A 12,855-nucleotide genomic window follows, 5' to 3' on the forward strand; every position below is an offset into this window, starting at 1 on the left:
CGCAGTTTCGCCACTACCTAATTATTGCAAACAGACTTTGTTATTTGTTAGTTTTTTTTGTGTGTATGTGTGTGTCAGTGTTACTCTCACTAACAGAAACTAAAACAAAAAATAATAATTGGGAAAAACTGAAACTAAACTAAAATTTATTTGCATTCAAATCTAACTGAAAAAATGGCCACAAATTAATTTGAGTTTTTAAAACATGTTTTTATAAATTAAACTATTACAAGCCATCATTATTAAACAAAAGTTCCATTAGAGAGAAATTTACAGGCATACACATATTTAAACTACATCAATTAACAAATACTTTGGCAGCCCTACAGTTGCAATCGAAATTATTCAACCCCCCCCCCCCCCCCCACCCACCCAAGAAAGTAAGGTTTTATAGACGTATGACACTAAACTGAAAATGAGTTTTAGACCCATGGGTCAGCAGTACGTCAGGAGTAAGAAAGGCAAGGTGATGACAAGAACGACACCATCCCCACAGTCAAGCATGGAGGTGGGTCAGTCCTGTTATGGGGGTGCTTTGCAGCAGCAGGAAATGGCTATCCTGACTATGTGACTGATGCCATGGATTCTTTCATGTATCAAGCCATTTTGGCAAAAATGTGATGCCTTCAGTGTGTAAATTGAAGCTCGGTGATCACTGGACTTTCCAGCTAGACAACATCGAAGATGCATCCAAGTTGTCCAAAATTTGGTTCAGGGATAGGTCGTGGAATGTCCTTAAATGGCCCTTTCAGTCCATCATTAAAATCCCATTGCAAACCTTTGTTGGGATATCAAGGAAGCAGTGGCAGCACAGAAACCAAAGAATGTCAATGAGCTGGAAGCTTTTGCTCATGAGAAATGTGTAAAAATTCCAATAGAGAGGTGTCCGAAGCCTGAGGACACATACCTGAAACATTTATTTGATGTTATTAAGGATAAAGGATACTCCACAAATGATTGACTTTGGGGGTTGAATATTTTTTAAATGACATTTGTGGAGAGAATTAGTTATTTTTTATTTTAAAATTTTAAAAACTCTTTGTTCTCAATCACTCAAATGTGTTTTAAAAACTTACTTTGACTGTTTACTGAGATTTTAGTTGATGTGTTCATCACCAGAATGTATTGCTGGTCAGGGGGGTTGAATAATTTTGATTGCAACTGTATAATACTAAAACTATAAAAAGTACATAGACTAAAACTTCACTGAAAAATGCTGAGAAAACTTTAATCGTTATAGAGGTCAAATCAATGAAAACTAAACTGAATTAAATGGACAAAATGAAAATAAACTAGAGATTAAAACTAAATTCAAAACTATAATAACTTGGTTTGTCATAAGAGATGCATCCACAAAGTTAAATTCACATGTCACAGAAATCCAACATATGCACACTTTACCTAATAGATGTTTCCCATATGAAAATGTCCTGGTCTTCTGTAATTCCAAAATTAAACTAATAAGAAATTATATTTTGCATATAGAAGCCTTTTTAGGGCATTAAGATTTTTTACATTGTGACATTATTTTCATGTCAGTCATGCACATTTTACCCAATTTTCAAAAAAGATGGTCATCATGATATTCTCATTACTACAATGTGAAAAATTAATTATTTAGATTGAAATGAAGTAGTATTCTCTTCCTAGTTTTCTCTTGGAACTGCCTTTCATTTTCACTGATTTTAATTTAAATCATTATACAATAAAAAAATTTACTGTTACAGTAATAAGAATCATCTTTGAAAACAATGGGAATGGTAAACGTGAAATGTCCAGATGTGTTACGATAATGGGAATTGTGTTGTAAAACATACTGTGTGTTCTGAATATATATATTTGCATATATATATATATATATATACACTGTATACAATGTGTGTATATATATATATACACTATATTGCCAAAAGTATTCGCTCATCTGCCTTTAGACGCATATGAACTTAAGTGACATCCCATTCTTAATCTATAGGGTTTAATATGACGTCGGCCCACCCTTTGCAGCTATAACAGCTTCAAATCTTCTGGGAAGGCTTTCCACAAGGTTTAGGAGTGTGTTTATGGGAATTTTTGACCATTCTTCCAGAAGCGCATTTGTGAGGTCAGACACTGATGTTGGACGAGAAGGCCTGGCTTGCAGTCTTCGCTCTAATTCCTCCCAAAGGTGCTCTATCGGGTTGAGGTCAGGAGGCCAGTCAAGTTCTTCCACACCAAACTCGTTCATCCATGTCTTTATGGACCTTGCTTTGTGCACTGGTGCGCAGTCATGTTGGAACAGGAAGGAGCCATCCCCAAACTGTTCCCACAAAGTTGGGAGCATGGAATTGTCCAAAATCTCTTGGTATGCTGAAGCATTCAGAGTTCCTTTCACTGGAACTAAGGGGCCAAGCGCAGCTCCTGAAAAACAACCCAACACCATAATCCCCCCTCCACCAAACTTCACAGTTGGCAAAATGCAGTCAGACAAGTACCGTTCTCCTGGCAACCGCCAAACCCAGACTTGTCCATCAGATTGCCAGATGGAGAAGCGTGATTCCTCACTCCAGAGAACGCGTCTCCACTGCTCTAGAGTCCAGTGGCGGCGTGCTTTACACCACTGCATCCGACGCTTTGCATTGCACTTGGTGATGTATGGCTTGGATGCAGCCGCTCGGCCATGGAAACCCATTCCATGAAGCTCTCTACGCACTGTTCTTGAGCTAATCTGAAGGCCACATGAACTTTGGAGGTCTGTAGCGATTGACTCTGCAGAAAGTTGGCGACCTCTGCGTACTATGCGCCTCAGCATCCGCTGACCCCGCTCTGTCATTTTACGTGGCCTACCACTTCTTGGCTGAGTTGCTGTCATTCCCAATCGCTTCCACTTTGTTATAATACCACTGACAGTTGACTGTGGAATATTTAGTAGCGAGGAAATTTCACGACTGGACTTGTTGCACAGGTGGCATCCTATCACAGTACCACGCTGGAATTCACTGAGCTCCTGAGAGCGGCCCATTCTTTCACAAATGTTTGTAGAAGCAGTCTGCATGCCTAGGTGCTTCACTTTATACACCTGCCATGGAAGTGATTGGAACACCTGAATTCAATTATTTGGATGGGTGAGCGAATACTTTTGGCAATATAGTGTGTGTGTATATATAGATATATATATTATACACACTGGAAGCCAAAAGTTTGGAATAATGTACAGATTTTGCTCTTATGGAAAGAAATTGGTACTTTTATTCACCGAAGTGGCATTCAACTGATCACAATGTATAGTCAGGACATTAATAATGTGAAAAATTACTATTACAATTAAAAAAAAAAATTCTTAAACTACTTCAAAGTGTTCTCATCAAAAAATCCTCCACGTGCAGCAATGACAGCTTTGCAGATCCTTGGCATTCTAGCTGTCAGTTTGTCCAGATATTCAGGTGACATTTCACCCCACACTTCCTGTAGGACTTGCCATAGATGTGGCTGTCTTGTCGGGCACTTCTCACACACCTTACAGTCTAGCTGATCCCACAAAAGCTCAATGGGGTTAAGATCCATAACACTCTTTTCCAATTATTTGTTGTCCAATGTATGTGTTTCTTTGCCCACTCTAACCTTTTCTTTTTGTTTTTCTGTTTCAAAAGTGGCTTTTTCTTTGCAATTCTTCCCATAAGGCCTGCACCCCTGAGTCTTCTCTTTACTCTTGTACATGAAACTGGTGTTGAGAGGGTAGAATTCAATGACGCTGTCAGCTGAGGACATGTGAGGCATCTATTTCTCAAACTAGAGACTCTGATGTACTTATCCTCTTGTTTAGTTGTACATCTGTCCTTCCACATCTCTTTCTGTCCTTGTTAGAGTCAGTTGTCCTTTGTCTTTGAAGACTGTAGTGTACACCTTTGTATGAAATCTTCAGTTTTTTGGCAATTTCAAGCATTGTATAGCCTTCATTCCTCAAAACAATGATTGACTGAGTTTCTAGAGAAAGCTGTTTCTTTTTTGCCATTTTTGACCTAATATTGAGCTTAAGACATGTCAGTCTATTGCATACTTGACAACTCAAAAACAAACACAAAGACAATGTTAAGCTTCATTTAACGAACCAAATAGCTTTCAGCTGTGTTTGATATAATGGCAAGTGATTTTCTAGTACAAAATTAGCAATTTAGCATGAGTACTCAAGGATAAGGTGTTGGAGTGATGGCTGCTGGAAATGGGGCCTGTCTAGATTTGATCAAAAATGGCTTTTTTCAAATAGTGATGGTGCTGTTTCTTACATCAGTAATGTCCTGACTATACTTTGTGATCAGTTGAATGCCACTTTGGTGAATTAATGTACCAATTTCCTTCCAAAAAGGCTAAATCTGTACATTATTCCAAACCGTGTGTGTGTGTGTGTGTGTGTATATATATATATATATATATATATATATATATATATATATATATATATATACAGGTGCATCTCAATAAATTAGAATGTCGTGGAAAAGTTCATTTATTTCAGTAATTCAACTCAATTTGTGAAACTTGTGTATTAAATAAATTCAATGCACACAGACTGAAGTAGTTTAAGTCTTTGGTTCTTTTAACTGTGATGATTTTAGCTCACATTTAACAAAAACCCACCAATTCACTATCTCAAAAAATTAGAATACATCATAAGACCAATAAAAAAAACATTTTTAGTGAATTGTTGGCCTTCTGGAAAGTATGTTCATTTACTGTATATGTACTCAATACTTGGTAGGGGCTCCTTTTTGCTTTAATTACTGCCTCAATTCGGCGTGGCATGGAGGTGATCAGTTTGTGGCCCTGCTGAGGTGGTATGGAAGCCCAGGTTTCTTTGACAGTGGCTTTCAGCTCATCTGCATTTTTTGGTCTCTTGTTTCTCATTTTCCTCTTGACAATACCAATATTGAAGTTCAGGTCTGGTGAGTTTGCTGGCCAGTCAAACACACCAACACCATGGTCATTTAACCAACTTTTGGCAGTGTGGGCAGGTGCCAAATCCTGCTGGAAAATGAAATCAGCATCTTTAAAAAGCTGGTCAGCAGAAGGAAGCATGAAGTGCTCCATAATTTCTTGGTAAACGGGTGCAGTGACTTTGGTTTTCAAAAAACACAATGGACCAACACCAGCAGATGACATTGCACCCCAAATCATCACAGACTGTGGAAACTTAACACTGGACTTCAAGCAACTTGGGCTATGAGCTTCTCCACCCTTCCTCCAGACTCTAGGACCTTGGTTTCCAAATGAAATACAAAACTTGCTCTCATCTGAAAAGAGGACTTTGGACCACTGGGCAACAGTCCAGTTGTTCTTCTCCTTAGCCCAGGTAAGATGCCTCTGACATTGTCTGTGGTTCAGGAGTGGCTTAACAAGAGGAATACGACAACTGTAGCCAAATTCCTTGACACGTCTGTGTGTGGTGGCTCTTGATGCCTTGACCCCAGCCTCAGTCCATTCCTTGTGAAGTTCACCCAAATTCTTGAATCGATTTTGCTTGACAATCATAAGGCTGCGGTTCTCTCGGTTGGTTGTGCATCTTTTTCTTCCACACTTTTTCCTTCCACTCAACTTTCTGTTAACATGCTTGGATACAGCACTCTGTGAACAGCCAGCTTCTTTGGCAATGAATGTTTGTGGCTTACCCTCCTTGTGAAGGGTGTTAATGATTGTCTTCTGGACAACTGTCAGATCAGCAGTCTTCCCCATGATTGTGTAGCCTAGTGAACCAAACTGAGAGACCATTTTGAAGGCTCAGGAAACCTTTGCAGGTGTTTTGAGTTGATTAGCTGATTGGCATGTCACTATATTCTAATTTTTTGAGATAGTGAATTGGTGGGTTTTTGTTAAATGTGAGACAAAATCATCACAATTAAAAGAACCAAAGACTAAAACTACTTCAGTCTGTGTGCACTGAATTTATTTAATACACGAGTTTCACAATTTGAGTTGAATTACTGAAATAAATGAACTTCCACGACATTCTAATTTATTGAGATGCACCTGTGTATATATATATATATATATATATATATATATATATATATATATATATATATATATATATATATATATATAGCTGTCAATTGAATTGTTATAATCTAATGAAACATGAGATGCAGTTTAATTAATCACATCAATATTTGCAGAGAAAGGCCCCCAAATAAAAATAATTTATAATATATATATATATATATATATATATATATATATATATAGATTAAATTATTGTAAAAATATTTAAATTTTTAAAATGACAGCCCTAACATTGTACATATAATTTATTTATTATTGATTTGGGGTTATATATGATCAGGACTACATTTTCTTGACAGTTTTCTAGAGCATCAAGTTAATCATCCTTTGCAGTTATTCACTCTGTTAATAGGACTGTGGAAACACAAATAAGCCCCCCCTCAGAGTCAAAGCGTGTACAGATTATCACAGTTTTGTTTAAACAAGCTTCTCACACCACTGAAAGATAATTGCAGTCAAGCAGTATGTCAATTCCTGCCCTTAATATTGATCTGAGTAATGATCCCTGACAAATAAGTTAAGCTAATTCTAAGCCATATCACCAGATTACTTTGTTAAAAATAAAAAAAATAAAAAAATAAAATTCTGCACTTTTTCAAAATCATGAAGTGGGTTATTTGGTTATTAACTGATCACACTTAATGACAACAACAACTTGAATACAAACCCAAACAATATGTTCCAGTTTGTGATTGCCCATGATTTAAGATGTGTGAAGATTTGCAGATATTTGGATTAGATGGAAAAGTATCTGTGGTGCTTTTATATAGTGACTACAAAAAATATTTGGACACTTAAGCCACACTTGTTATTGCATTGGATGACAAAATATCAAATCACTGAACGAGTAATATGCAGATTATAACTCACTCCTGCCCTTTATTAGTAGTTGTTATGTCCAGTGTTTGTTTTGTGCATTATTGCTGTTGTGCTTATGCTCTTTCTCTGTTTGTGTGAGTGTTTCAATTGTGCTCTGTGTGTCTCTCAGGTGCGGCTGATTTGCCATTTCTTTGTTCCAACTATGTGATGGTGATTAGCTGTTCCTAATTGCACTGCTAATAACATCTCTGTGCTGGCGTTTACATGCAAGCTGCAGTGACTTTGGGCCAGTCGCACTCCTCCACACTCCCCACAAGCCGCCAGACCAACACCTTCAGTTTGAGATTGGTTCTTTGCATTTGTGCTCTTCAACAATAGTGTTGACTCTGTGTTTTAAGAAGTTAGGTCTGTAGGGGTGACTGCCCTGTTTATTTGACCTTGTTCGTCCTGTTTTGTTACAGTAGTTAAATCAGGTTAGTTTAATTGCATTTTCATTTCCTTCTTTCAGGTTAGTTATTTTCTCTTTCTTTCTAGATTATTTTGTTTATTATTTGGGGCCAGGGGTTGCCCTGAAGCCAAATGCCTGCTGCTTAATTTACATCTTTGAAAAATATCTTCTTCCAATAAAAATTAATATTGGATCTATGATCTTGTCGTTTTGGGGTTTTGGTCTGACGCTTGTGTGGGAAGCACACCTCTCTTTAATTTTGTTGCATCCTACCCCTAGGGGACATAAAAGTAGCTATGAGTAATGATCCCTGAAAATTAACTTGAATTGCAGAATCCAGTAGAACTTTGCTTGTAAAGAAAAAAGTGTGTTTGTGTCAGTGACCATGCACAAAAGTGTCAAAGTCACCAAGTTAACACATTATTTGGCAGAGTTGACTGTGAATGAAATGATTCACACCTATCTTCTCATCTCCCTATTTCCTCATGTTGGAGGTTGAATATACTGTAGAAGCTTAAGCACAAATGGGGGCATAAAAGCACAGACATAAGGATCTGATTATTACAGCCATACAAATGCAAATCTGAGGATTATTATTGTTAATATTTCAAATTATGATGACCTATTGAACAATGGATCAAAGAATAGAAAATATAGTCACTCATGTTGTTACATTATTTCTGTCCTCTCTTTCTCTCTCTGTTCAGAGGTGGCAGTGTCTTCATTACTGTGTCTGTCATCAGTGAGAGAGCTTTCTATGCAGGTGTGTGAGTTGTATCAGAAGGGATTCGTTCTGGCTGCTGTCCATCCTTTTCTTCACTCTAGTGGACCTGCTAGTGCTAACCTACAGAAGCAGTTACATCGAGCTGTCCTCATTAGAGAAACACGCAGGTATACACACAAAATGAAGGATTTGCATACTTCACACTGTACAGGATATACTATATATAGGTACACCTGTACACCTACTTATTCATGCAATTATCTAATCAGCCAATCGTGGCAGCATTGCAATTCATAAAATCATGTAGATACCGATTAGGAGCTTCAGTAAATATTCACATCAACCATCACAATGGGGAAAAAATGTGATAATGATTTCGACCATGGCATGATTGGCTGGTTTGAGTATTTCTGTAACTGCTGATCTCCTGGGATTTTCACACAAAAGTCTCTAGAGTTTACTCAGAATGGTGCCAGAAACATCCAGTGAGTGGCAGTTCTGCGGACAGAAATGCCTTGTTGATGAGAGAGGTCAACAGGGAATGGCCAGACTGGTTCAAACTGACAAAGGCTACAGTGACTCAGATAACCCCTCTGTAAAATTGTAGTGAGCAGAATAGCATCTCAATGAACAACACATCGAACCTTGAGGCGGATGGGCTACAACAGCAGAAGACCACGTTGCGTTCCACTTCTGTCAGCCAAGAACAGAAAACTGAGGTTGCAGTGGGCACAGGCTCACCAAAACTGGACCGTTGAAGACTGGAAAAACATAGCCTGGTCTGATGAATCTCTATTTCTGCTGAGGCACACAGATGGTAGGCTCACTGCAGCCTCCGCTTTCTGTTCTTGGCTTACAGAAGTGGAACCCGACGTCTACCATTTTAGCCCATCTGCCTCAACGTTCGCCATGTTGTGCATTCTGAGATGCTGTTCTGCTCACTACAATTGCACGGAGGGGTTATCTGACTTAGTGTAGCCTTTCTGTCAGCTCCAACCAGTCTGGCCATTCTCCATTGTCCTCTCTTATCAACAAGGCATTTCTGTCAGCAGAACTGCCGCTCACTGGATGTTTTTTGCTTTTGGCACCATTCTGAGTAAATTCTAGAGACTGTTGTGCCTGAAAATCTCAGGAGATCAGCAGTTACAGAAATACTCAAACCAGTCCACCTGTCACCAACAATCATGCCACGGTCCAAATCACTGAGATCACATTTTTTCCTCATTCTGATGGTTGATGTGAACGTTAACAGAAGCTCCTGAACCATATCTGCATGATTTTGCATTGCACTGCTGCCACACGATTGGCTGATTAGTCATTTTTATTTGTATAACATCTTTCACAACACACATCGTTTCAAAGCAGCTTTACAGAAGATCAGACATTAACAGAAGATAAAACTGTAATATCTACAATGTCTTTGAGTCATCAGATAATCTCATGAATAAGCAGGTGTGCAGGTGTTCTAATAAAATACTCGGTGTGTGTATATATACAGTATCTATCTATCTATATTTATATATATATATATATATATATATATATATATATATGCACATACACTGGCAGCCAAAAGTTTGGAATAATGTTTCAGAAGGAAATTGGTACTTTAATTCACCAAAGTGGCATTCAACTGATCACAAAGTATAGTCAGGACATTACTGATGTAAAAACCAGCACCGTCACTATTTGAAAAAAGCCATTTTTATCAAATCTAGACAGGCCCCATTTCCAGCAGCCATCACTCCAACACCTTATCCTTGAGTACTCATGCTAAATTGCTAATTTGGTACTAGAAAATCACTTGCTATTACATCAAACACAGCTGAAAGCTATTTGGTTCATTAAATGAAGCTTAACTTTGTCTTTGTGTTTGTTTTTGAGTTGCCACAGTATGCAATAGACTGGCATGTCTTAAGGTCAATATTAGGTCAAAGAAACAGCTTTCTCTAGAAACTCGTCAGTCAATCATTGTTTTGAGGAATGAAGGCTACACAATGCTTGAAATTGCCAAAAAACTGAAGATTTCATACAAAGGTATACGCTACAGTCTTCAAAGACAAAGGACAACTGGCTCTAACAAGGACAGAAAGAGATGTGGAAGGCCAGATGTACAACTAAACAAGAGGATAAGTACATCAGAGTCTCTAGTTTGAGAAATAGATGCCTCATGTCCTCAGCTGACAGCTTCATTGAATTCTACCCGCTCAACACCAGTTTCATGTACAACAGTAAAGAGAAGACTCAGGGGTGCAGGCCTTATGGGAAGAACTGCAAAGAAAAAGCCACTTTTGAAACAGAAAAACAAAAAGAAAAGGTTAGAGTGGGCAAAGAAACACAGACATTGGACAACAGATAATTGGAAAAGAGTGTTATGGATCTTAACCACATTGAGCTTTTGTGGGATCAGCTAGACTGTAAGGTGTGTGAGACGTGCCCGACAAGACAGCCACATCTATGGCAAGTCCTACAGGAAGTGTGGGGTGAAATGTCACCTGAGTATCTGGACAAAGTGATAGCTAGAATGCCAAGGATCTGCAAAGCTGTCATTGCTGCACGTGGAGGATTTTTTGATGAAAAGTTCTGAAAAAAAATTCCAAATAGTAATAGTTATTCATGTGTTGACTATACATTGTGATCAGTTGAATGCCACTTTGGTGAATAAAAGTACCAATTTCTTTCCATAAGAGCCGCGCGTGTGCGTGTGCGTGCGCGTGCGTGTGTGCGTGCGTGCGTGCGTGCGTGCGTGCGTGTGTGTGTGTATATATATATATATATATATATATATATATATATATATATATATATAAACAGTATATAGTTGTTGTTTTTTTCCTTGTTTATTTGTTTTTTAATCAAAACTTTTGAAAAAAAAGTTTATTGTCTGCCGATTACAATTGGATAAATGTTTTTAAAAAGTCAAGCAATCCGATTAAATAAGTCAAGAAAGAGACATTTAAAATTGTGGGATAAATCATTGGAAATGAAAGGTCAAGTAAAACTGATTTTTATAACAGATAGTTTGCAAACTATGCTCAGCATGCATATACTATACAGTATAATGCAGTAGTAAGAGTAGTATGCTATTCTGAACATAGCCATACTCACACTTAATATACAGTATTTCTTTTCCCTCTCTGTGTGCATCTGCGCTGATCTCTACAGTTTTTTTATTAGATTGCATGGAATCCGATTTAATTAAAAAGTCATTAGCCTGATAGCTACATTATAAACAGTCATATATTTTTGTCTGGAGTTGTGGTGTCCTGACTCTTGACACAAAAATAGGTTTGCAGTGAATTTTAACAGGTCAAGGACATATCACTAACAACATCAGGGTTAGCTCCACCGGTCAATGACTGATTAATACTTTTTAATGACATACAACATATTTTAAAACTTAATATACCAAAGGAGTATAGCTTGAATGATGTCCTTTTTTTTTCTTTTTTTTTTAAGTGGTTCCGACAGTGATCTGCTGAAATGGGTGGGACCTCATCTTGCTACTGACGTGTGCTACCTAGGTCCCCAGGAACCTGATCCAGATGTTATTCAGGGCTATGTGAAAAAGGTCAGACCTTTTTTGAAAATGCTACAACATTCATCAAAGAGCACTAATAAATTTTCATCTTGTGTTGTCTTCTAGACACATTAAACTTAAGTGTGAAACTAAGTGGGGCCTGGGTAGCTCAGCGAGTAAAGACGCTGACTACCACACCTGGAGTCGCGAGTTCGAATCCAGGGCATGCTGAGTGACTCAGCCTGGTCTCCTAAGCAACCAAATTGGCCCAGTTGCTAGGGAGGATAGTGCCACATGGGGTAACCTCCTCGTGGTCGCTATAATGTGGTTCTCGCTCTCGGTGGGGCACGTGGCGAGTTGTGCGTGGATGCCGTGGAGAATAGCATGAAGCCTCCACACACGCTATGTCTCCGTGGTAACACGCTCAACAAGCCACGTGATGAGATGCGCGGACTGACGGTCTCAGACGCAGAGGCAACTGAGATTCGTCCTCCACCACCCAGATTGAGGCAAGTCACTAGGCCACCACGAGGACTTGGAGCATATTGGGAATTGGGCATTCCAAATTGGGGAGAAAAGGGGAGGGAAAAATAGTGTGAAACTAAGTGGCACACTAAATGTCATCACTTTATTAAACACTGCTCTGGAAAACCCACTCAAACCAGGCTCTATCTTGATCTAACAATACAGCTGCAAACAGAAAACATAAGCTGACAGGCCGCTCTATAGACATTGACACCCTGCATTCATCGGGTGAGCTCTTAGTCGTCACCCCCTCTCCTTTTCCGAATTTGTGTTTATCTGAAGATGAGCAGTCTTTGACTGAGCATGAATGTGTGTGGATATGTTGAGGTGTGTGACATTTGCTGATGATTTAGATGTATACTGTATGTGTGTGTGTCATGACAGTATAATGATTGGAAAATATGGTTTCATTAGCATTTTTGTCAGCTTCACAAAGCTAATTTTTAAAGCATCTTTTAGGATTTATACTACATTCAAATCCCTTAACTTTGATTATGAACTTTGATTGTACACCCAAAATGAAAATTCTGTCATTGTTTACTCACCTTCATGTTGTTCCAAACCCAGTGAAACATAAAAGGAGATGTTAGGCTGCATGTTAGTCTCTATATGTGAAAGTGAAAGATGACTGAGGCTGTCATTCTGCTTAACGCCTCTTTTTGTGTTCCATGGAAGAAAGAAAATCATAGGTTTGGAACACCATGAGGGCAAGTAAATGACTGAATTTTTATTTTTGGTTATACTGTCCCTTTAAAGGTTGTTATAACTGGGTATCGTGATGTTATC

General features: G+C 38.4%; 1 protein-coding gene across 1 annotated transcript in view; it reads left to right on the forward strand.

Annotated features, from left to right (window-relative positions):
* Window positions 1-12,855, forward strand: part of LOC127421292 (raftlin-like) — a 37,272-nt gene that overhangs the window by 20,284 nt on the left and 4,133 nt on the right. Inside the window, exons 3-4 of the mRNA XM_051664197.1 lie at window positions 8,008-8,191; window positions 11,484-11,595. Coding sequence (XP_051520157.1) covers window positions 8,008-8,191; window positions 11,484-11,595 — 296 coding nt within the window. The remainder of the gene's footprint in view (window positions 1-8,007; window positions 8,192-11,483; window positions 11,596-12,855) is intronic.

The sequence above is a fragment of the Myxocyprinus asiaticus genome, chromosome 30 (genome assembly GCF_019703515.2).
Source record: "Myxocyprinus asiaticus isolate MX2 ecotype Aquarium Trade chromosome 30, UBuf_Myxa_2, whole genome shotgun sequence".
NCBI classification, from domain to species: domain Eukaryota; kingdom Metazoa; phylum Chordata; class Actinopteri; order Cypriniformes; family Catostomidae; genus Myxocyprinus; species Myxocyprinus asiaticus.